Below are 22662 nucleotides of genomic sequence, written 5' to 3' on the forward strand. Positions count from 1 at the left end.
GTCTGAAGCAAAAATTTGCTTAAGTGAGAGGAGGGTTCGTGAACGGGTTAAGAAGATTAGAACTTCTGGGCCTTCTCTCCTTCAAACTTTATTTTCTTGTTTTTACCTGACTTGTAGAGGCACTCTGAGAATGTCTCCCAACGACCGCTTCATGTGGAGGTTCTGCATGCTGATGTTATGGCTCATCAGAAATTTGCTTTGCGTCTTGGTTCTTGGTTGAACAAACTTATGAGCTATTCAAGTAAGCATATAATTTACTTTGTTCCAGTAATGGGCTGCCAAAACTTTAGCAAGACGTACCCTCAAAAAATATCTCTTTAGGCAGCAATACATGTGATATTCCCTTGTTTAAAATACTCCCATTTTTCTCCCCTTAAAATAAATAATCTGTTTCTCTCTTCTCCCGTGCAATAATATATCTATCTTTTCATCACTTCACCCCTCAAACTGTTATGGTGTGTTCCCCTCCTTTCCCCGCCTCCAGAATCTCATGGAGACTCTTTAGGTGGCTTTCCTGTCTGTGTGCTGATTCTTTGGGAACATTCCAAACCTAACTGACTAATTTTACATAAAGTGTGTGTGGAGAAGAGATCTTTAAAGTGTCTTGCTGCAGAAGCCAGCTGCTTGCTCCTTTCAGTCCTAATAATGTGTTTCTTTTCAAGATTCTTCAAAATGAAAATGGTTAGATTGTTTTTTGAAAACTCAGATTCTCCTCCCTGAGGCCCAAAGGCTGACTGTGTTAACAAGACACTCTCAGGTCCACTCCAGACTTGTTATTTTTCCAAATTTAGAATGTTGCTTAGAAAATAAAACAACAAATCCATTCATAGGCCCCTTTCTCTTCTCAGAGAAGTGGGTGCTAGGTTTAATCCTTATTAAACTGAATCAAATCACCACTGTTTTTGCTTCTTGATTGCAAAATTGCATTGCACATAAGAAACCTCTAATATAAGGACTCATTTCCTAATTCTCTTTCACCAATGCTTTTGTCTTTAGAAAAGTGGCTATCATACATTCATCCTACTTCTGCAAATAATTTGTTTATCAATAACTTTAAAGAAATATAAGATGACATTTTGGAATCTTACACAAAGCCTATGTAATCCAACTTCGTAAGAGTACCCTGTGTAGGGGCTGGAAGAGATCAAGTCACATCCCAACCTGGCCTGCCCACCTGTGTTCAGATCTGGTGTAGAATTTTCTGTGCAAGGCTGTCTTGACCCCCTTCCTAGTGAAATGTCAGTCCTCCACAACTCCCTAAATTTCTCTCGTAAGTAGGTAACTCTACTCTGTGGAAATTAGGGAAGTTATTCTGCAGAGCAACAAGGTATGCTGAGATCACACTTGTGTAGAAATATTAAGGTTAGTCAGTGATCTGTGATTTTGGTTTTTAAGATCAGAATCCAGAAGTAATTTCTGTATGAAATTATCTCTTAAACAGACTTGTATTTTGTTGGGTGGACCCCTTGATTATTCAATGACATTACACAAACTAATGTACTTCTCTGTCTAGGTGACTTCCGCCAGATCTTCTGTCAAATATGCCTCAAAGAGGAAGCTGACTCTGAAAAGCCCTGCCTCATAAGCATGTTGATGCTTTGGGATGCAAAACTTCATAAAGGTGGGTGGGTGTATGTAAGTTACTCTGAACTGAAGTTGCAATCCACTTTAATATATTTGTTAAATATGCTAAGTAAATAAATGCCCTAAAATGGAAGCCATAGTAGTATAAGTTAAATCTTCAATGTAGTTCTTTATTCTAGGGCAGCTGAAGTTTAAGAATATGATTGAGGTTTGTTAAGTGTCGGCCTCCTTATCCTTTCCTTTCAAATTTACATATTTTGGAGGATGTACTCTGGGAATGTAACTTAATGATGAAAACCTGCTCTCAGTTTTCAAATGTAAAATGTTACAAAATAGAAGGTATGAAAACATTTCAGCTACAGTGACATAAGTATAATTGTTTATATACGTATCTATAATGGCTAAGTAAAGGACAAAGGGAAGACGCACCTTCATTACTGAGAGTGGTAGGATATTCCATACAAAATAACCAGAGTAGAAAGTGTCTAAGAAGAGAATGATATGCCTGATTGGCATAAAAGATTTAAGAGCCCAGAAACTGTTCACAAATGGAGACGCAACCCTGCAGAACTAGAACATTCCTCCTGTTTCCAAACTAAGTAAAACCAAAAAATGTCAAAGAGGATCTGTTACCCTTAAACAGCGAAGCTAAGAAAGCTTAACACGCATGACTTGGATGATTTAAAGAAACCTGTCTGCATACAATTCTTATACTGATTTAATTATCAGTTTAGAAACTAATATAGTTTGGTTGTAATCCTGTCATGTGGACGCAGTTACACAGGTATATTGGTGCTCATAGCATGTTAGCTTATTTGTTTCTAAATTCTATATAGTGTAATTGCTACAAAAATTGAATGTGGACTGGTCTTAGATCTTTGCTCATTGGCTTTCAAAGAAAGCTAAAAGGAAGTTGAGCTCACTGTGTCCCAAGCGGGTGGGGGGAAACAGAGCCATGTTGGACAAGTGGATTCCTGTATCTACCAGAGTTCTGAAGCAGTTACCTAATGAATGTTGTTAAAATGAATAATAGGCTACTTGCCAGTGGGTTGATTATATGTGTATATGCATAACTGTCTTAATACTTCTAATGATATGGAGTTTCCTTCTCTTTCCACCTGCTCTTTTCCTGCACAAAAAAAAAAATAGTGTTTAGTGGAGTAAGAGTAAAACAAATTTTATTATCTTCACAGGGGCAAGGAAGATCCTTCATGAACTTATTTTCAGCAGTTTTTTCATGGAAATGGAGTACAAAAAACTTTTTGCTATTGAATTTGTCAAGGTAACTAGATGTTCATATTTTCTTACATATTGTGGTTATAAATTTTAAACAAGTGATGTCCTCAGCAAAAAACGGGAGAGTAAAAATTATGGATGAAATCTTAAACTGATTTTCATTTCCTAACTCTTCTTGTTTGTGCTTCCATGCCCGTGGAATTTTAAATTATAGTTAACAATATATTTTAATTTTTAAAATATATCGAGGAAGATATTTATGAGAGAGTGGAATGGTTACTCAGAGAATACATGGTATGTTTATGCCCTCTTTAAATGTACATTGACTTGATAACCCCATAAAACCGTCTGTTTATGGTGTTTTATAAATATTTTTCATGTTCACTAGCCTAATTTCAGAAAGTTTTTTTTTTTTTTTTTTTTCTTCACATCCGTACTGATATCAGTTTTAAGGTAACTTGCAGTTTGTACAGAAATGCAGCATAGGTGCTGTCCATCTGTAATTCAGGATTCTCAATAAGGTTTTGTCAAGGATTATTTAGATACACGTGTAACTTATTCATTATCAAATTGTAGCAGTAAAGTTCTGTGGATACTTAGTCCAAAACAGTTCTTCATGCTCCAACCTTGAAAGAAGTTGCTGAAGTGTCTGAGAAGCAATACTGTATCCACTTAAGGATATAAATTAGTATACAACAAAAACTAAAACATATAAAAAACTTGTAAGCTGTATTCACTAGTTGAGATGGGTGCTAGGCAATTTGGCCCAGAGAACCAACAATCTTTCTCTAATCTAAAATGAGGTGCAAGTTCAGCCGTAACCTAATGGAATGGACGATAAAAGCCATAGACTTGCCATTCTGGTATTAAGTTTAGAACTATGGAGAATTGTTTTGATTTTAAACCAATGAACTTCCAACATGGAGTGCGTTAGCAACCCTCCTAGCTCAGCCAAAAAAGTATGAGACTTCAAGGTCCTTGCTTCAAGCCCCGCTTTAGACATGTAGATGCTAATGTGCAACTGTGATGAGCACAGTGTATATATAGCTTTACTACATGCTGCTAGATTTCTGCTACCATTGAAGCAGTGGGTAAACTATCTGATTTTTTTTTTCAAAAAGATACTTCATGTTTATTTCTCAAATATTGCATTAAGGGCTAGCAGAACATTTCTTTGTTATGAGAGACAATCCATTTATATTACGAGTGAAAAATGTGAGTGACATTGTTCCTCTTTGGAATGGAAATGTAAGGGAAAGAATTATGCTGAATCCTTAGAGCTTTTGGTGGCAGCTCTTCAACAGAACAGTCCATATTCTGTTTTGTGGAGGGGATAAAGACCTATTTTATGATTCTTGTAATTTCAAGAGCTAAGAGACTGACTGTGTGTGTGTGTGTGTGTGTGTGTGTGTGTGTTTTGTTTCCCTCATTGGAGAAGGATGGCAGTGTGGGAAATAAAGGAATTAGATTCCATCCGGCAAAGCACCTAAGCATGTGCTTAACTTTAAAGAAGAATCAGTGGTTCTACTCTTGTGTAAAGTTAACCACATTAACTGCTCTTCTAGATATGGGGCTTTGTGCAGTTCATGTGTGTTGATCTGGAGCTGTTGGGGAGTGATAAAGACATCTGTTTTAACTGTAGTGTTTCTTCCAAGTGAAATTAAATTAAATGTTTTTTGGTTTTATTTAGCTTTAGCTGTTAATCATTTTCCCAATGTTCTCCTTTTCACAGTATTACAAGCTGTTGCAAAAAGAATACATCAGTGATGACCATGATAGAAGTATCTCAGTGACTGCACTCTCAGTTCAGATATTCACTGTACCCACTCTGGTACGTATAGCCAGCACCTCAGTAAATCTATCATGATCATGGAGTGGTTTATCATGATACCATATCTATAGACTGCTGATTCAATTAGTAGGCAGTTTCCATACATTTGTAGCCAAAGCAAAAAGGGTATTTAGAGTTTGCTAAAATAAAAGGGTAAATTGTTTTGTCTGAAGTTTTTATGAAAATTCATCACAGAAATGAGAAGGGATGCAAGTAAATGGAGTTCTGCACAAGGTCATTCTATAAATCAGCTAAATTTCTTTTAGTCTGCAGCTCAAGATTACCTTTTTCCCTGCAGGGGGGAAAAAGTGTGTGTGTGTGTGTGTGTGGGGAGACCTGGGGGGAAAGAAAAGGATGAAGAAGCCCTAAAAGACAGGAGGCAGCATCTGTGTGTGTTTCGAAGGTAGAGTTCCTGCTTGGTTTTTACATGAGAAATTCAGATCTCTTCTACCTTGTCTTTCAAGGAAGTCTTTATAGATGACTGGGGAGCTAGTAGTTTGTCACTGCAGCTATTAAGGAAATACAGCATGATCAGTTGAAATGAATGATTTTTGTTCAGCTTGTTAACAAATGTTTTGGACACCTGTGTAACTTGTACTCTTGCCAAACACTTAGACTCCCTGGCTGAAAAGAGTTGGCACCGGTCCCTCTTCAACAGAAGAATGAGAGCGATCCCACTCCAGTATTTTATTCCGCTAGTAAAATAAATAAATAAATAATAATAAAGGAAGACATGATTTGATGTTTGTAACATTTCTAAAGTAAAAATAATGAGGTTGTGTGTTCATACATCATAAAGAAACAAAGGACACAAACACATTTTCTTTCCTTTACAGTTTTGCCTTTCAAGTCAGGCACTAGATGAAAATACCAGCATACAGAAAATAAGCCAAATTCCACAGAGCTGATACAGAGAGGGATTACACCTGTGCAGAAGGAGGAATTCACCTTGGCATAGGGCAGTCAGTGTTGTGGTCACACCTTTTTCCTCAAGGTTTTCATGAGCTTTAACTCTCACCAGCTCTAACTTACCTACAGGAGATTCATTGGTAGGAGCCACTGAACTGGCACACATCCCTCCTCTCTGGCCATACACTCTGCCAGCCACAGCCGTCCACTTTTCAGGTGATGGGACCATTAGAGCCCTACTGCCTGGCATTACTGCTATTACAGTAGCATAAAGCAGCCTCAGTCTTGTCCCTTGGCAAACTTTCTACCACAGGAGACTTGTTCTGTATCCCTTTGTCCCCAGATAAAAGGGAATCTCACTTCCCTGAAGAGAATGATATGGAAGTTTCTCAGAGGCTGAAGTTACTCTTTTTTTCACTTAGTGTCTCATAGTTCAGGTCCTGGCATTGCGTACTGTACTAGGGGGTCAAAACTGCGATATGGCACTATACGTTTTTAGACACCATCCTCTTTACTGCAAGTGTGGCTCAGCTGACACACAGCACTAGAGAATGTTTGGCAAACTGTAAACCGCTTTGCCACAAGTGTCGAACATCCAAATTATGAATTAATAGGAGCAGAGAGTGTCTACCTATTCTTGCAGCCAGGCAGATTCCTATTGTTGAAACACCATTTCCCACACAGGCACGCCATCTTATTGAAGAGCAAACTGTAATAACCATAATCACAGAGACACTACTAGAAGTGCTGCCAGAGTACTTGGACAAGAATGAGAAGTTCAACTTCCAGGGTTACAGCCAGGACAAACTGGGTCGGGTGTATGCAGTCATATGTGACCTCAAGTAAGTGTACATTTGAGGAGGGAGTATGAAAAACTTCCACAAACAGATTGCCTTGTTGTCACCTTGCTTTAAAGTAGATCCCAACTAGTTTGAAGTATCAAAAGAAACTGCAAAAAATGCAGTACTACAACAAACCCAGTGGACACACATCTTTAATTTTGCCCTCATAAGATGGCTCCACTGGTATTTCATGGTGTCTGATAATGCCAGCATAGTCATGGGGGTAACGGTCATGCTAATTGTGAATTAGTGACACATAGTGGTGATGGATTAGTTTTACATTGTTAATGTATCTAATGCCACACTTCTGGCTATTGAATAGATGTTCAGTGTGTAGTTCAATAGTTGATAGAATTTTGTGACCGTTCTTTGGCGCGTCATTCTTAATATAATTTGTTCAGAAAATTTTGGTTACAACAGTTATAAATGCATGCTTTAAGGTTCTGTTATGTATGTTTAGGTTATGCATCATGTACACTAAAAATAGTGTAATTGGGCAAGTAAGCAAAGAGATTTTAGTTATTTAAATCTCATTGGGTACTGTCTATATATTCGCACACATGATCCCAATTGTAAATACCCATGACAGTGTATTGTGTTCAGAAATAGATTGATATCACCAGTTAGAATGATGAAAGTAGACCATGGAAAGATACAATTGGTGGATCATTACCAATGGAAAAAGCTGCTGTGAGACCATTTTTGCACATTTAAAGGGGGTCAGTTGCTTTGAATTTTTTTCATAAAACTATTAGAATGGCAAATATTTTTCTTCAATTTTATTTTAACCATAAAACCAAGAATATTAAAGTTTTAGAAGTTAGTGTTACAAAGGCAAGAAAAATGTGAACTTAAAATTGGTCAAGAAGTTCTCCAAAATCCTTTTCTTTTATGTAAAGCAATGAGAATCTCCAGGAAACACTGAGTTTATCAGGCTATCAACTATTCTAGCACACTCGTCATCCTTGGTTACATACATGGTGAGATATATACTAGAAATGAATAACAGAAATTACCTACTATGTTAAGCCCATGAATCTTGCACTGGCAAGGACTTCCCTACAGTATAACCTCCTCGCTAGCAAAAAAAAAAGACCTTTTTATTAAAAATGTTCCACTTACTGAGAACCTTGTTACACATCTCACTTCAAGGCCCGATCTAACTTGCCTTAAAATTAATGAGATTATTCTCATTGGGTGCACTGAGTTGGATCTTGTTTCTTTACTGGAGGTCTTCTGATGACAGCAGAAGTGAAGTGAAGGCTTAAATCCAGTATGATTCTTAGTGTAAAAAACTTAATTCAGGACATAATCTAAAATAGCAGAATGAAGAGTGGCTATTATGCTAGTTTTTATACTGATATGGCTGCTTAATGAATGAGGTCAAAGTTCCCTAAACTCAGACAGTGGTGGTACTCCTAACATATCTTTCAGAGTAACAGCTGAGTTAGTTTGTATTCGCAAAAAGAAAAGGAGTACTTGTGGCACCTCAGAGACTGCTCAATTTATTTGAGCATGAGCTTTTGTGAGCTACAGCTCACTTCATCGGACGCATACTGTGGAAACTGCAGAAGACATTATATACACAGAGACCATGAAACAATACCTCCTCCCACCCCACTCTCCTGCTGGTAATAGCCCATCCAAAGTGACCACTCTCTTCACAATGTGTATGATAATCAAGGTGGGCCATTTCCAGCACAAATCCAGGTTCTCTCACCCTCCCCCCCCCCCCCACAAACTCACTCTCCTTTGCCAGCAGGAGAGTGAGTTTGTGGGGGGGGGGGGGGGGTGAGAGAACCTGGATTTGTGCTGGAAATGGCCCACCTTGATTATCATACACATTGTGAAGAGAGTGGTCACTTTGGATGGGCTATTACCAGCAGGAGAGTGAGTTTGTGTGTGGGGCAGAGGGTGAGAGAACCTGGATTTGTGCTGGAAATGGCCCAACTTGATGATCACTTTAGATAAGCTATTACCAGCAGGAGAGTGGGGTGGGAGGAGGTATTGTTTCATGGTCTCTGTGTATATAAGTACAAGTACTCCTTTTCTTCTAACATATCTTGTAATGTTTTATTCTAGCTGCTTGGATGTGCAACCCCAAAAGCCTTCCTCCTAACTAGTTTTGTTTCTAGAAACTATTGCGCTAGGTCAAGCAAAGGGCATATTTTCAGTTGGTATTAGATGAAAATAAATATAAAAATATTGATGCTAAAAAAATGTATCTGATTAAATCACTTGTCACTGCCTTTGCTCAAAAAGACTTGGCAAAAGTACATTAACTGTGCAGATGACCGTGATGGATCCTGAGTTCACTAAAAAGTACAAAACTGCAAAATTTATTAAATTATACTTCCAGGCTCTGCCTTATCACTTCACTTTATATTTCAGTATAAAATATTCCCATAATTGAGGATGGGTAATAAGTATAGCTAAATAATATGTTCTTGCAAAAAGCTTTACAGCTACAAAGTGTTAAGTCTTAGAAGTCTTTTAGTTAGTGAAGACTATATGAAGAGAAATTTAGCACTAGTAAAGTATTATATGGACAAACATCTTTTCCTGTATTGACCCTGAAATAGGCTGGGTTGTTTCTATTCAGAAATCTGAAGTGGCACAGTGGATGACTAGAGCTGGTAAAAAAAAAAATTGTGAAAGTTCACCAAAAATTGGAATATCTCCTAGAAATATAAAGGTCTAAATGGAAAACAAATGTTGATGAAATTTTCCTGACAACTCCCCTTCCTTGTGCATTTTTAAAAAAATTAGCTCTATGGATAAGAAACATAGTAATACAAAAGTATACCCCCTGCAGTAAGGCGGTCTGGGAAATATGACTCTTTAATCCTTGCCATTCTAGTACACCTGGCAAAACTTCATAATACTCTACATTTGCATAGTACTTTGAATCCTGAGAGATTCCAAGTTACTTTTATGCACAGGATTAATATTAATAATTTAAGAGTAAGATACCTATAGCCTATAATACCTTTGCATTCAAATTACAGTAATTCCAAACACTGGAACCTGGTAGCTGATACCTCTGCTAGTTTGGGAAGTCTTACCGAGCGTTTTTGAGATAAAGGATGGTGGTGTGACATGGTGATGATGCTAATGACTTTAATGAATTTGAAAACATTCTAGATATAAATATGGGCAAAAGAAATTCCTAAACTATGAGCAATACCATTTTTTGGGACAGATATATCTTAATCACTAAGCCTACAGTGTGGACAGACAGACTGAGGGTACGGTTTTTGGAAGGATTCCGGTCTTTCTTGAGAATTCTGACTTGTATGCAGGTACAGTGCATTTAATAATGTTTTTCTCATGTGCCATTGCAAAGATATTGGAATATTTGTCATCTGTTCACATAGTACTCTCTGTGGTAATGTTCTGCATGTTGCAGGCACAAAACTGAGATCACAGGTTCTTAAATCTGTATCTTGCGTGGGTGGAGGTAGATGCAACACCATTCCTATTTTAGCCATCTGTGAACAGCCTGCGTTTTTCCCTCTGTTTATGGGGTTTCCTGTTGCTTGAGCATTTGATCACTTACCTTGGTGAATATTCTACGGGGTTCTTTGTTGCAGGGGATGGAGGAGATACAGAGACAGATTGGTCAACATATCGAGGTGGACCCAGATTGGGAAGCAGCCATTGCCATCCAGATGCAGCTGAAGAACATTCTTTTGATGTTCCAAGAGTGGTGCGCCTGTGATGTAAGGAAATACTATTTGGGGTTCTTATGCATGTGGCTGTTGAGTATATTGTTTAGTGAACTAGAAGCTTTTCTGAAAAGCTGCACTATTGTACAATACAGAACCTTATAGTTCCCCTTCTTTAAAAACCAACCCATGAACAGATTAGTAAAAGAACTGCAGACAGTTAAAAATAAATACATACAGCGTGGTTACCTGACTACTTGTTTGTTTGAAAGGAAATTTCAGGCCTGCAGAGACTTGGAGTTTCTGGGGGAAAAAAAAAAAAAAAAAAGTCCCATTCCTCTTCTATCTTCTAGATAATCTGATACAAGAGGGTATGGTACAAGAACCTAGTTAAGGAACATAGTTGTATTTAGACACTAGTTTATAATCATCTGTATGTGTTTATAGGTGTACCTAATATAAAACATCACTGTAGCGAAGTCTGTTAAGCATTTCTATTGTAATCTCTTCTCTTCACAGGTTTATATCTCAACTGAAACTAAACTCGCTTCAGGTTGAAACATAACTTAGTAGGTCAGGAAAGAATTAGTTTCTCAAATAGTGGAGTTTGAAAATAGTCTACTGGAGTACATTGAAAGATGTAGTACATATGGGCCCTTCGCTATTTGTCTGATTTTTATTTAGCGGTGCAGGAAGGGAAGGGGATGAAAAATTAGAGAGAGAGGAAGGAATCTGAAAATGGGAAAGTCACAATGCATCTGTTTCCAAAAATCAAAACCAAATGAGATTTTTAAGTCAAAACAAAATGGACAATTTTTACTTTGAATTGTGGACTTGAAATGAAATTTTTCATTTCAAATTTGACAGTCAAATTCAAGATTTTTATAGAAATTCACATTTTTCCTTGTAAAATTTTGATATGTTTTTGGGTGGGGGGGGAGTTATGCAGGTAAATAGTAATGATTAAAATATAGGTTTAACAAACGGGGGCAAAACTTTGTTTTCTGTAGCCTTCTACATGTACATTAATATATGGGCCTGTACTAAGGAATAAGGAAATAACTGTCATGGATTTTTAGTGACCTCATTAAACCATGAAAACAAATAGCAGGAGGATGAGAGGTGTATTTGTGTGTGGGTTTTGTTTAATGAACTGCATAAAAATCTTTTCAATTCTAGGAAGACCTGTTGCTGGAGGCTTACAAAGAGTGCCATACAGCTGTGATGAGGTGCAGCACAAGTAGCCGTTCACGGGAGAAGACGGTGCTTCAGTTATGTGGCCACACTCTGGAAAGCAAACGTTACAGAGTGTCAGTAGATCCTGTCAGCATACACCTGCCACTGTCCAGGACGCTTGCAGGTGAGAGTCAACATGCTTTACTTTTTGAATTGCTTTTTGTAATTGGAATTTCATCTTCCATCTCCACTTTGTCATTCTTCAGGTATGTTGTTCAATCTCTGGCGTTGTCCAAAAATGTATTTATAGTTGAAATGTGGAAAAGTAGTATAAAATTTGTTAAAATAGCCATTGCTTTGTACTGGGTTTAAAAGTTAAATGTGGTTTCTCTGGAAATTGTTACCCAAGTTAGTGTTTTTATAGCACCAGAGTAAGTATATTGAATAAATCATGTGACTATAGTATATTTTTAAGAGGGGGAAAACTCACTACAAAGGAAATGATTTCAAATTTTACTGTATTTTAAAAACAGAGATTTGAACTTTTTCAGAGGCAATGCTCTGGTCCCCTCCACCCTGAGTTTGAAACTGCAGAGTGAGTAAGTGCAACTTGCTTATCGCCTGTGGGAAGGAGGAAGGGATGATAATTTCTTTTCCCCTGTTTTGCAGCACCCTGTTTTGTCAGGGAGCCTTTTTTCCTATAAGGTTGCTGTGACACTGAGTCTTTTGGGGAGAGAAAGAGGGTGGTTTTTGTTGGTTTGGATGGCAGTTTCAGTTTCCAAATATATTTGATATAGCCCTGTGTAGAGCATGCTGCAGTAGGCTGATCTTGAAGTGACAAAGATTACAGTAGCTATGTCCACACTTAAAATGGAGGAATGGCCAGGCGCTAATCTGGAGAGTGGTGTGGGGGAAGCTATCCTAGGTGCACATAATCATTTAAAAGCCACTGAAAATCTAAGACATCCATATTGCTTCCCCCAGTCTACCATTATCACCATGGCATTCTCTGGTCTGAGCCTTGGCTAATGTACTTCTTTCTTTTCCCCATTTGCTGCTAAACACTGACAGAGATGCTTAATTGCATCCTCTGGGCCATATGAACTGGAGACCTAAAGCTGGGAATTTTAGGAGAATGGAACTCTCTGTTCATGAGAGCACTTCCTTAACTCCTGAGGGAAGATCCTCAGAACAGATCCCTCACTGTGCAGGGAAACTGCAGCCCTGACTTCAGACCGCATGAGGCAGTAATTAGTCCATGGCATGTATAACATCCAATCCTGCAGTCTCTTATTCTAACCCAAACACCAACTGGCCACGCACAATCGGTCTGCAGACTCTGCATGAGTTTGCACAGACAACTACCTGGGATACTCCCATTATGGTCACGGTAGTCATGAAGTTTTGGGCTAACTCTGAATAATCATAATCTATGTGGATTGTAAAATTCCGGGGCACTATTGGCCTTGATGATTTCAACTTCCCGTAAGTCAAGAGGAACTTCATCAACTCATACAGGGATTTTGTGGGGCAGCAGGGCAATCTGTGCACCAACCATTTATACTGTCTTAACTTTATCACAGGATTTACAAGTCGAATAGGCTTACCCTGTCAGACTTAGTTTTGAGGCAAGATTCTTCCTACATTTAGGTTGCATGCAAACAGCAGAGTTACACATCCTTCTTGACCATCACCACCCTTTAGCCCTATGCTGCAGAGTACCTAGCTGAAGAGAAGGAAAAAGAGTTCAGCAGTGTCAACCACTGCCCTATATCTTACTACCATCAACATATCTTCCCCAGCACTGCCGCAAAAAAAAAACAAAAAAAAAAACCAACCCCCCAAAAACAAAAAGACCCACACCATTTTTCATGCCAGTCCAGATTTTCAGGTTGAACATGTAGGACCTATGCAGTGAGTGGCTACTGCTTTTCCTAAAGCCCAAATAAAACCAGATGCTGTTCCTAAACTGTGTTTTCTTGTCACTGCACCGGCCACAAAGGCAACTTGTATCAGATCTTGTAATCTTTAGTGAGAATGCTCCATTGGTTATGTAATATGTGACTACAGGTTGTAACTTAAGCAAGAAACCATAAGTTTGTAAATACTATTTAGCAAACACTGCTTATAGTTTCTCAGTTTTCCAACACTTTGGTCTAGCATTTATAATCTGATTGAAAAGCCAACTTGGTTGCCTTTGATTTTATCTTGAATTTTCTCCCCTTTGTTCTATAGGCCTACACGTACGATTAAGCAAGACTGAAGCAATCTCAAGACTGCAGGAGTTTGTGCCTTCTGTAAGTGTCTGCTTCAGATGGTAACTGAGCTTGGCTTTTATTGCTGAATTACTTTCTGGTGAGCATCTTAATAGTGAGGGAAGAGAAAAGATGGTTTAACACTATTTTTAATAGTTTGCTAGAACAAATTGCTGTGCAGAAAAAAGAAATGGTTGGTTTGGTTTCTTTTTAAATACGAGAGCGCTCCCTAGGAATCCTCTGCACTAAATCAACATTGTAGGAAGGGAAGGACATACAACCTTACTTTAGAGCAGGGGTCTCAAACACGTGGGGCATTATTTGCTGTGGCCACCAAGCTCCCCTCACCCACATGCGCCCCGCGTACCGTGTCCCTGCTCCTCCAGGTGCTTCCAGGCGGTGATTAGCACTTTCCAGGAGGGAGGGGGGAGGAGCGGGGAGCTGTGCACTCAGGGGAAGAGCCAGGGCAGAGGCGAGGATTTGGGTAAGGGGTTGGACTAGAGGTAGGGAGGGGGCGGAGTTGGGGTGGGGACTTTAGGGAAGGGGTTGGAAGAGGCAGGGGTGGGGCCTCATAGAAGGGGTGGAGTGGGGGCAGGGGTGTCAGTGATGCGGCCCTCGGGCCAATGTACTAGTCCTCATGTGGCTCTCGTAGTAATTTGAGTTTGAGATCCCTGCTTTAGAGGCATTACTAGTGTTCAAGAGAGAGTGCTAAAACCTCTGTGGTTAACTTGTTCCCTGAAAAATAGTAGAATCCCACCTGTCAACTGTTCTGTCTGTACCAACTTAAAATTCCCTAGATGACATCTGATCCCAGGTTTTCTGTATAGCATTACGATGTGCTGCTGTTGTGACTCGGAGTCCAAACTGTTCTCTTTCTCAAGAGAGATCTGTGATATGTTTTGAACAAGACTGCTTTTTCCCTCAGTGTTCTTATATTTGTACCCCTAGAATTGTCTGATTCAATGCCTAGTAAAATCCTTCCACTGTAGCAGGTCAATGGTATTACACTATTTTCTATTGTGCCAATTGCTGTAGTAACAAATTCTTCTTCTTCAAGTATGTCCCTGGTGTGCTTACACTGCCTGAATCTTTAGAGAGTTTTGATAGTAGTCATGTATCCCATACATCTTTGTGCCCTGCACCAAGGCTATATAGGGCTGCATGGTCGAACTAACCCCAGTTCCTTCTCAACTGCTTCTGTCTGAGACAGAGCATTAGTGTGCCTTTCTGTTTGAAAATACACTATCTCCCACACCCACGCACCCACCCCTTTCTGGCCGAGCGCACACAGAAGTCAAACGTGGAGCTAAGCTGGGATTCACCCAGTTATGCCTTGTTAATGAAGTCCACAAAATCAATAACACCATCCAGAGCCTTTGGCAAACGTTGAGGGATGCAGAGGACACCTTGCAGATGATGTCCACAGCAAATCTAACCTGGAGCGTGACCTGGCTGTCAAAGCCAACTCTCTGTGCATTGATCAGGAGAAACATATGAGAATGCATAAGACCTTCCCTGATACTCTTAGGCTGTTGAGGTGCACATAGGTCAATATATAGCCCTAAAGGGGGCTCTGCACTGATTAATGAAATCATTTGTGGGGGAGGTTACATTGGTTGCATACAGTGTTTTAATAATATGTGATTATATTTTCACTTATTAAAGGATGTACTAAATATGAATCAAATTCGGTCGGTCTCTCAGTCGGTCGGTCTCAGTCATTTCCCACCTTACAGGATGGGGAAAGGGTGGAGCTTTTTCCTCAGATCACTTTTGCGCTCCAGGCTTCAAATGGTGCCTCACTTGCCTGGTCAGTGGTGGGCATTTCCAGTGTATCCACTGCCTGGGGGAGTTGCATATTCCTCAGAAGTGCTCTGTCTGTTCTGTTTTTAAGGGTAGGGTTGAAGAGGAATCCTGAGATAAGTCTCACACGCTTAATGATGGAGCATTCTCTCCACCCAGCTTCAGATCCAGGCCAGGACAAACCCCTTGGACATCGGCCTGGGAGTGAACACAGTGCCCCTTTGATTTCAGCATGTTCACCTGGATCTACTTGAGGTAAATCCTCGGAGAAGACCCATAAAAAGAGTGACCATCCTCCTCAGACGGAATCTACTTCAAAGAAGTCTTGGTGTCCTGGAACTAAAGAACTGGGTATTGTTGAGTCTCCAGGTACTATCAGTATTAACCTCATGTGCATGACTCCAGGCTCTTCTAAGAACAGAGGCACCAAACATGCTTTCGTACCAAGACTTTTTATACTGCAGAAGCAGAGCACAGGAGTTTAAGCACTCCTTTTTCTAAGAAGGTGGTACCTATAACTCCTTCGGTAATGTCTGTACTTATGTCATTCTCCAGTTCATTCTCGGTACCAAGTAAATGCCGTGCTTCTCATACAATCTCGGTTCCTTCTAAGACATCCTTATTGGTACCGACTATATCTACCAGGAAAGACCTATTGGAACAGCTTATGTCTGCAGTGGTCATGCAGAAAGCATCTTGGCTTCAGCTTTAAGAATTTACAAAGGAGGTCCAAAACACTGTTGCTTATGGTGGAGATGCTTTGTCAAAGAAGAGAGACTTGCATTGTGCTCTGAAATTTTTAGATTCTGGATTAGTTTGATCTCCTGTGTTCATTCATTTCACAGCTGAATTCCAACAACTGCAAATGTTTTACTTACAGGTCTTACAATCTTCTTGAATTTTATAAGATGCATTGTCTGTGAGGAGTGCACATATCTTGGGGCAGATCACTGATGGAGACGTAATTGCTGATGTCTCTGGGTCGACTCGATGGCTTGGAAGGTGAAGATCGATGCTTAGAACCAGCGGTGGAAATGTACAGGAACCGTAGGAGGGATCAGAACACTGGGGAGCAGTAGCATAGCTAGGCGGGGAGCGGGGCAGCAGCCGTTCTCCCACTGAACAGAAGTGGTGCCTTTTTAATTTTTACTCACATGGTGGCGCTCCAGGTCTTCGGCGGTGGGTCAGGTGGTGCTTTGGGTCTTCGGCGGCACTTCGGCATTGGGTCGTTCACTCACTCTGATCTTCGGCGGCATTTCGGGGGCAGGAGGGTCCTTCAGTGCAGCTGAAGACTGAAGCGAGTGAGGTACCCGATGCCGAAGTGCCGCTGAAGACCCGGAGCGCCGTTGGGTGAGTACTAGCGGGTGGCGCCTTTTTTAATCTCCGCTCCTCCTGTTTTTTCCACCTGGCTGCGCCACTGCTGGGGAGATAAGCTTATGGTGGCCCTTCCTATTGAGGAGTTTGGCAGATGCATTCTGTATAAGCTGGAGCCTCTGTCTTGCATCCAGTTAGTGATTTACAGCATTTTGCTTTAGACATGAGGAAATTATCGATCGCTGTGACCAGATTCTTGTCCTGGAGGAAGGAGTGATCTTCCCTATCAAGGTGCAGGTAGAAGGCACTTTTCACCACTGATGCTGCCTGATGATATATAATTAGGAATGACCTTGAGGATTCACACCACTTCTTTTTATCAATGGGGAGTGTGGAGCAAATGCTTTACATGCAAGCGGAGACCAAAGTCCCAGCTAGCTCTTCAAAAGTTTCTTGTCCTTCCGACCAGTATCTCTTCACTCTTGGATTTAGTTTGAGCCAACTGTTCCCCATCCATGAACTGCTCTCTTGTACAGTCTTGCAATGATGCCAATTACATGTTGAAAGTGAGGTATGCAGCAGGGTGTCACCTGCATGTTGTTGGGACTGGAACATGTGATGGCTTACTACCTTTTAAAGTACTTCCATGTAGACTTTGAAGAAGGAAAGGATTGCTGTGGGATCTCTGTGTACCTTTTAGGTCCTCTTGGAGAAGAATGGTTGGAGCCACTGTACTGCTGAGATACCTACTCCAGACATGTAGTAGGCAGGTCAGTAGTGTGTTGTGATCAACTCTATGGAAAGCTGCAGAGAGGTCAAGCAGTATGAGCATTCAGATATGGCCTTTATCTATTGCCACAAGGAAGACCTCTTTTAGTGCTATGAGTGCTGCCTCTCTCTTATGCCTTGGTTTGAAGCCTAACTGTGTAGCATCCAGAATGTTGGAAGATGTCATATATTGTTGGAACTTGATTATTACTACTTTCTTGATTTTTATTTAGCCGCAAAGCTGGTCTGCGTTAGATGTTGACTTCCTGAGGATTGAGTAGACTGTTGCATTTTTCAGGAAGGTTGAAATGTTCACTTCTTGGAAGATAATGTTGAAAATTTCTTTTGAGTGGGCAATATTATTGTTTCCTGGGTCTCCCAGCCAGAAAGGGAATGGGTCTGCTTTGCAAGTGGTGGCTCAAATATTTCTATGGAAAAAGAAAAGGAGTACTTGTGGCACCTTAGAGACTAACCAATTTATTTGAGCATTTCTATGGGTTTCTTGAACTTTAGTGGGTGTGATGTGACCAAACTCAGGGGTAGGAGTGGGATTTGGTGTTTCCTGGAACAATTTTAAAAGGTCTGCCTCAGAGTTATTTTCCTATTTGGGTTATCTTTCCTATTCGTTACAGTGGCTGCTTTGGGGCTGATGTTTGGATTACACAGCTGAATTGATTAGTCAGTTCATTCTACAGAACAGCAATTGTCTCAACGTAACATGGGCACGGATACTGGAGAGAGACTGCAGATACCCTGCACCCATGTGAAGTCCATTTGAAGTCGCTGAGGCGCCACATAACCACCTACCTGGTTCAGTTTGTTTGATCAGGGCTATGGTGAGCACCAGAGTAGAAAATAAATTATGATGAGATCAGAAGGCTTTAAAAGGGGACACCAAAAACGAAAACTGAATTCAAAATATCCCACTGTGCTAAGAAGTACTATTTTCTTTTCTTTTTGTGTCCAGTTTAGGTCTTTTTTGTATTGTCTTGTAATCATTGATTTTTATTTTTTTTATTCTTCAAGATTTGTACTATGTTAAATGTACATAGACAGTTTTAACTAACTTGATTTTTTAGGAACAATTCCAAGTGGAGCTGCTAGTGGAATACCCTTTGCGCTGTCTAGTGTTGGTTGCTCAAGTTGCTGCAGAGATGTGGAGAAGGAATGGGCTCTCCCTAATAAGCCAGGTACTCTCTGTAGTATGTATTAGTGATTTTGTGTCCTGTTAGTTTTGTGCCAACATTTCCCATTGGTACTAAGGATGGTTGAGCCACCTGCTGTAGAAGAAGCTCGTGTGGTAAGCCTGCATAACATAAATATAAATTACTCCTGGGGGAATTGTGTGCCACTGCGTGTACGCAGAATTCACGTCTCCCACAGATTTCTTTGCTTCCCTGCAGAAAAATGACCCTGACAGGGAAGCAAAGGGAAGCTGCAAGAGTAGTCATGCACCATTCCCTAGCTGTGCAGGTATGTCGTTTCAGGCACCCGGAGCAGCTGGCAGAGAGGTAAATCACCACAGGACTGGTTTCAGAGGAACAGCCGTGTTAGTCTGTATTCGCAAAAAGAAAAGGAGTACTTGTGGCACCTTAGAGACTAACCAATTTATTTGAGCATGAGCTTTCGTAAGTGAGCTGTAGCTCACGAAAGCTCATGCTCAAATAAATTGGTTAGTCTCTAAGGTGCCACAGGACTGGGGACCCCCCAGCCAGCGGCTCCTACCCTGAGCCGAGATCAGTTGCTAGTCCCAGCTGGGCTGGAGGCAGGAGCGGATGGGACGACTTCTTCCCCTGCAAGGAGTGGCTGAGGCTGTGTCAGACCCACCCCCAGAAACCTCTCCCAGCTGCAGGAAGCTCAGCATCCTCCCCAACTTCCTGCCCCCATTGCTCCTCCGCTGCAGGGGGAGGGGTCGCTGCAGGGGGAGCTGCTCACCTATCCGCCCAACCCCTGTGCATCCGGACCTTCCATACCCAGATACCCCCACCAAGCCTCACTCTGTACACCCAGAACCCCTCTAGCCCTCCCATACCCGAACCCCACCCAATTGAACTTCAGCCCCTGCATCTGGAGTCTCCTGCACCCAGATGCCTTGCCTCTGGACCCCCACTCCTACCCTGATGAGCCCCACCCCCCTGCACCACCCTGAGCCCCCACATCCAGACCCCCACCCCACTAAGCCCCACTGCCTCAGCATCCAGATCCCACTGTTGAGAGCCCCACACCAAGGCCCCCCCCACTGAGTCCCAACCACTTTTACCTAGAACCCCCTGCAGAGTCCTGTTGCCACTGTACCTGGAACAGCCGCAGTGAGCCTCTGTGCATCCAGATCCCTCCACACCCAGACCCCCCACTGAGCTGCCTGCACCCAGATTGTCCCACACAGAATCCTCTCACCCCACACCTGGATCCCCCACCTAGTGATCCCCCTCCATACTTGGATCCTGCCTGATTGAATCTGCCTGCCTCACACCTGGCGCAGAGGGGCAGGGCTTCAGGGTGTTTCTGTGGCAGGCCCAGGCCTTGTGTTGTGTCAGGGTAGGGTGCAGCCTCACCACTGAGTCCCAGGAGTGGAGAGGTTACAGGGTGATCTCCCACCTTTGTGCAGCCAGTGGCCTGTGGTCCCTGCTGCCATGCTGGAGACTGTATTTATTTATTTATTTATTGACAAATAAAACTTGATTTTTTTTGTCGCAGAATGCCCTTAGGAGTAATAAATGTAAATACCAGGTACTACTTAGCCTATAGTTATTATTGTGTGAAAAAATGTAACATGAAGGTCTGCAAGTCCCAAAGGATTCTTAACGGGGTACCTCTTAATTATCAATAACAAGCACTTCTGTACCGCATTGTATTTTGTAGATGCCATGGAAAACTAAAGGCAACATTCTGCCCTTTAGATACATGGATATAGTCTCCTTTTGCTTCAAAACTGTGGAGCATTCTTATTTCACACTGGAGAACCTGGGATGTTGTTTAACTGGTGAGGAGCAAGTAGTTAATAGCTGAAGATGTTACATTTACCTTATTTTCCCTATTTAGTGGGTGCATGTTAATCTAAGACTATGAATTGAAACGAGAGGTGCGGTATATGTGTCATCTAATGGATTGTACAAAGACTTGAAAGCCACAATATCCCAGTGTAGGCTCACTTTTTAACCTTCTGGGAACAAATGTTTGAAGCTTTTTTTGTGTGAAAATAGAAAGTGCAGGGAATATAAAGGAACTTCTTAGATGACTGTTGTTTCCCTAGTGAAACTTGTTTGTATTATTTGTTTACACAGGTGTTCTATTACCAGGATGTTAAATGTAGAGAAGAAATGTATGATAAAGACATCCTTATGCTGCAGGTAGAAACCTTTCAAATTACTGCTGACACAAAGTACTTCCCAACTTCATGTCTCATTCATCAAATTTTGTGTGATTTTGCTTTTAATTTTAATTAGTGCTATGTTGCAACACAAATTATAATAAGCTTCCCTATATCTGGATAGTACCAATTGCACAAATGACCCAGCCATACATTACAAGTCATACGATGTAGAAATTTTTCTCTACTTTTTATTGTCATTATTTGTATGCTCTGTCCCACTTTTCCCATATCATGTTTGCCCCAAACACAGATCCTCTATCTTGCCTAGTAGTTGAAAATGATATATTTTGTAAGTTACTCATGAGATGGCCAGATAGGATATTTAAGTCAGTTCTTTAAAACCACACCAAAAAACAGAACTAATGTCTGTTAACCCTTGAAAGGGAGCCAAGACTTCCAAAAATATCAAGAAGCCATGCATTGATTTTTCAACTGAAACACATTTTAACATTAATTTGTGTATCTCATAACTTTGTGCTTTAAATCTTGAACTGCTTTTGCTGTGTCCTTGCTCTGAATTTGTTTCCTATTTAAAATGGATGTTGGAAGAGGGATATTTTTCATACTTTAATGAAGAAATTTGATGCTAACTAAAGCTCTTGGGATGTGGGGTATCTGGCAGATTGGTGCATCGCTTATGGATCCAAACCTTTTCCTGTTGCTGATACTACAGAGGTATGAGCTTGTCAGTGCCTTCAAGAAGATCATGCCCACCAAAGACCAGGTAAACAGCAAGGAACTATTCATGAATTCTCTTCTTTCAAGGTTATAGAACATCAGCAAGGAAACTAGCTGCAGCTGTTTCACTGCAATCATAAGACCATACCAAAAATAGTAACATAAGTTACAGGTGATCAAGTGGTTAGCTAAGTGATTTTTTTTCTCTGTAATAGAAAGTTTCTTGTTCTTAGTGTAAAACAAATAGTTTTTGCTGTCTTCAATGTCTCTGTCCAAATTGCTTGCTAGTTACCATGCAATTCAAAGAATGTTAACGCTGGAATGGCATAGGATTGTATCAAGGAAAAGCAATGCGTCTTTCTCCTATAATTCTCTCCACATTCTGTGTTAACATCTTGCTTCAGGATGTCTTTGGTTTGCATCCTTTATCCTCTGTATGCATTAAGTAGGATTACTGGTTGTATACAGAGTGGGTGTCTCTACCAGTACTGTTATTTCCTAGGTTGCCTGATAAAAATCAGGAAGCTTTTTCCTCTCAACATGTCTTTGTCCTTCAAGGCCTGTTCACATATCTTTTTAGTCTGAATGCAATTTTCCTGGTTTCTCCTGTCAATTCTTCAGGGTGTGGGGAGTTTTCACCTACCTCTTCATTCAGGACACAATTTTCCCAGTTATATCCCTTCCTACTATGTTAATTTTGCATTTTATTCACAGAACAATCCCCACAGATGATAGTCTACACAGTGTCTCCAGACTGTAATGCTTCAGGTTGGAGGGTGTTTTTTCTATTAAAATAGTAAATTGTGAACATTTGGGCTGAGACCAATGTCATCTGTGGAAACCCTTAACTTCAAGCCTGGATTTCCCACTTAACTGCATCATTCCCTGACCCAGCAACCTTTTTTTTAACCCCTATAGGATTTGACCAAGCAATGTAATATATTAATAGAAGAAATGCTGCAGGTTCTCATCTATGTTGTGGGTAAGAAACTCTGTTTACAGTATAAATGAGATCTGATTTTGTGTTTTGGAGTTTCTTTTGCTTTTTGGATTGGCTGTAATTTAGCTTCTTTCCTCTCTGCAAGGCAGTACTTAGATATTTGCTGCTGGAAGGGACAGACTTGATGGATGACCTTTTCTGTTAGACAATTCTCTGTATTTTAATTTAGAGGATTGGGGTTGGTATTGGATAACTCTTAAGTAGATGGTTCTGTGACATGCAAAC

The 22662-nt window shown here is 40.7% G+C and overlaps 1 protein-coding gene across 4 annotated transcripts in view; it reads left to right on the forward strand.

Annotated features, from left to right (window-relative positions):
- Positions 1-22662, forward strand: part of UBR1 (ubiquitin protein ligase E3 component n-recognin 1) — a 145887-nt gene that overhangs the window by 35288 nt on the left and 87937 nt on the right. For all 4 annotated transcript variants that reach the window (XM_048854897.2, XM_075129678.1, XM_048854895.2 and 1 more), the window contains exons 8-20: positions 118-241; positions 1514-1621; positions 2778-2866; positions 4553-4651; positions 6245-6402; positions 9605-9704; positions 9996-10124; positions 11250-11430; positions 13482-13543; positions 18466-18576; positions 20671-20736; positions 21382-21483; positions 22356-22419. In XM_048854897.2, the coding sequence (XP_048710854.2) occupies positions 118-241; positions 1514-1621; positions 2778-2866; positions 4553-4651; positions 6245-6402; positions 9605-9704; positions 9996-10124; positions 11250-11430; positions 13482-13543; positions 18466-18576; positions 20671-20736; positions 21382-21483; positions 22356-22419 (1393 nt within the window). The remainder of the gene's footprint in view (positions 1-117; positions 242-1513; positions 1622-2777; positions 2867-4552; positions 4652-6244; positions 6403-9604; positions 9705-9995; positions 10125-11249; positions 11431-13481; positions 13544-18465; positions 18577-20670; positions 20737-21381; positions 21484-22355; positions 22420-22662) is intronic.

Source organism: Caretta caretta, chromosome 6 (assembly GCF_965140235.1).
Source record: "Caretta caretta isolate rCarCar2 chromosome 6, rCarCar1.hap1, whole genome shotgun sequence".
Taxonomy (NCBI): domain Eukaryota; kingdom Metazoa; phylum Chordata; order Testudines; family Cheloniidae; genus Caretta; species Caretta caretta.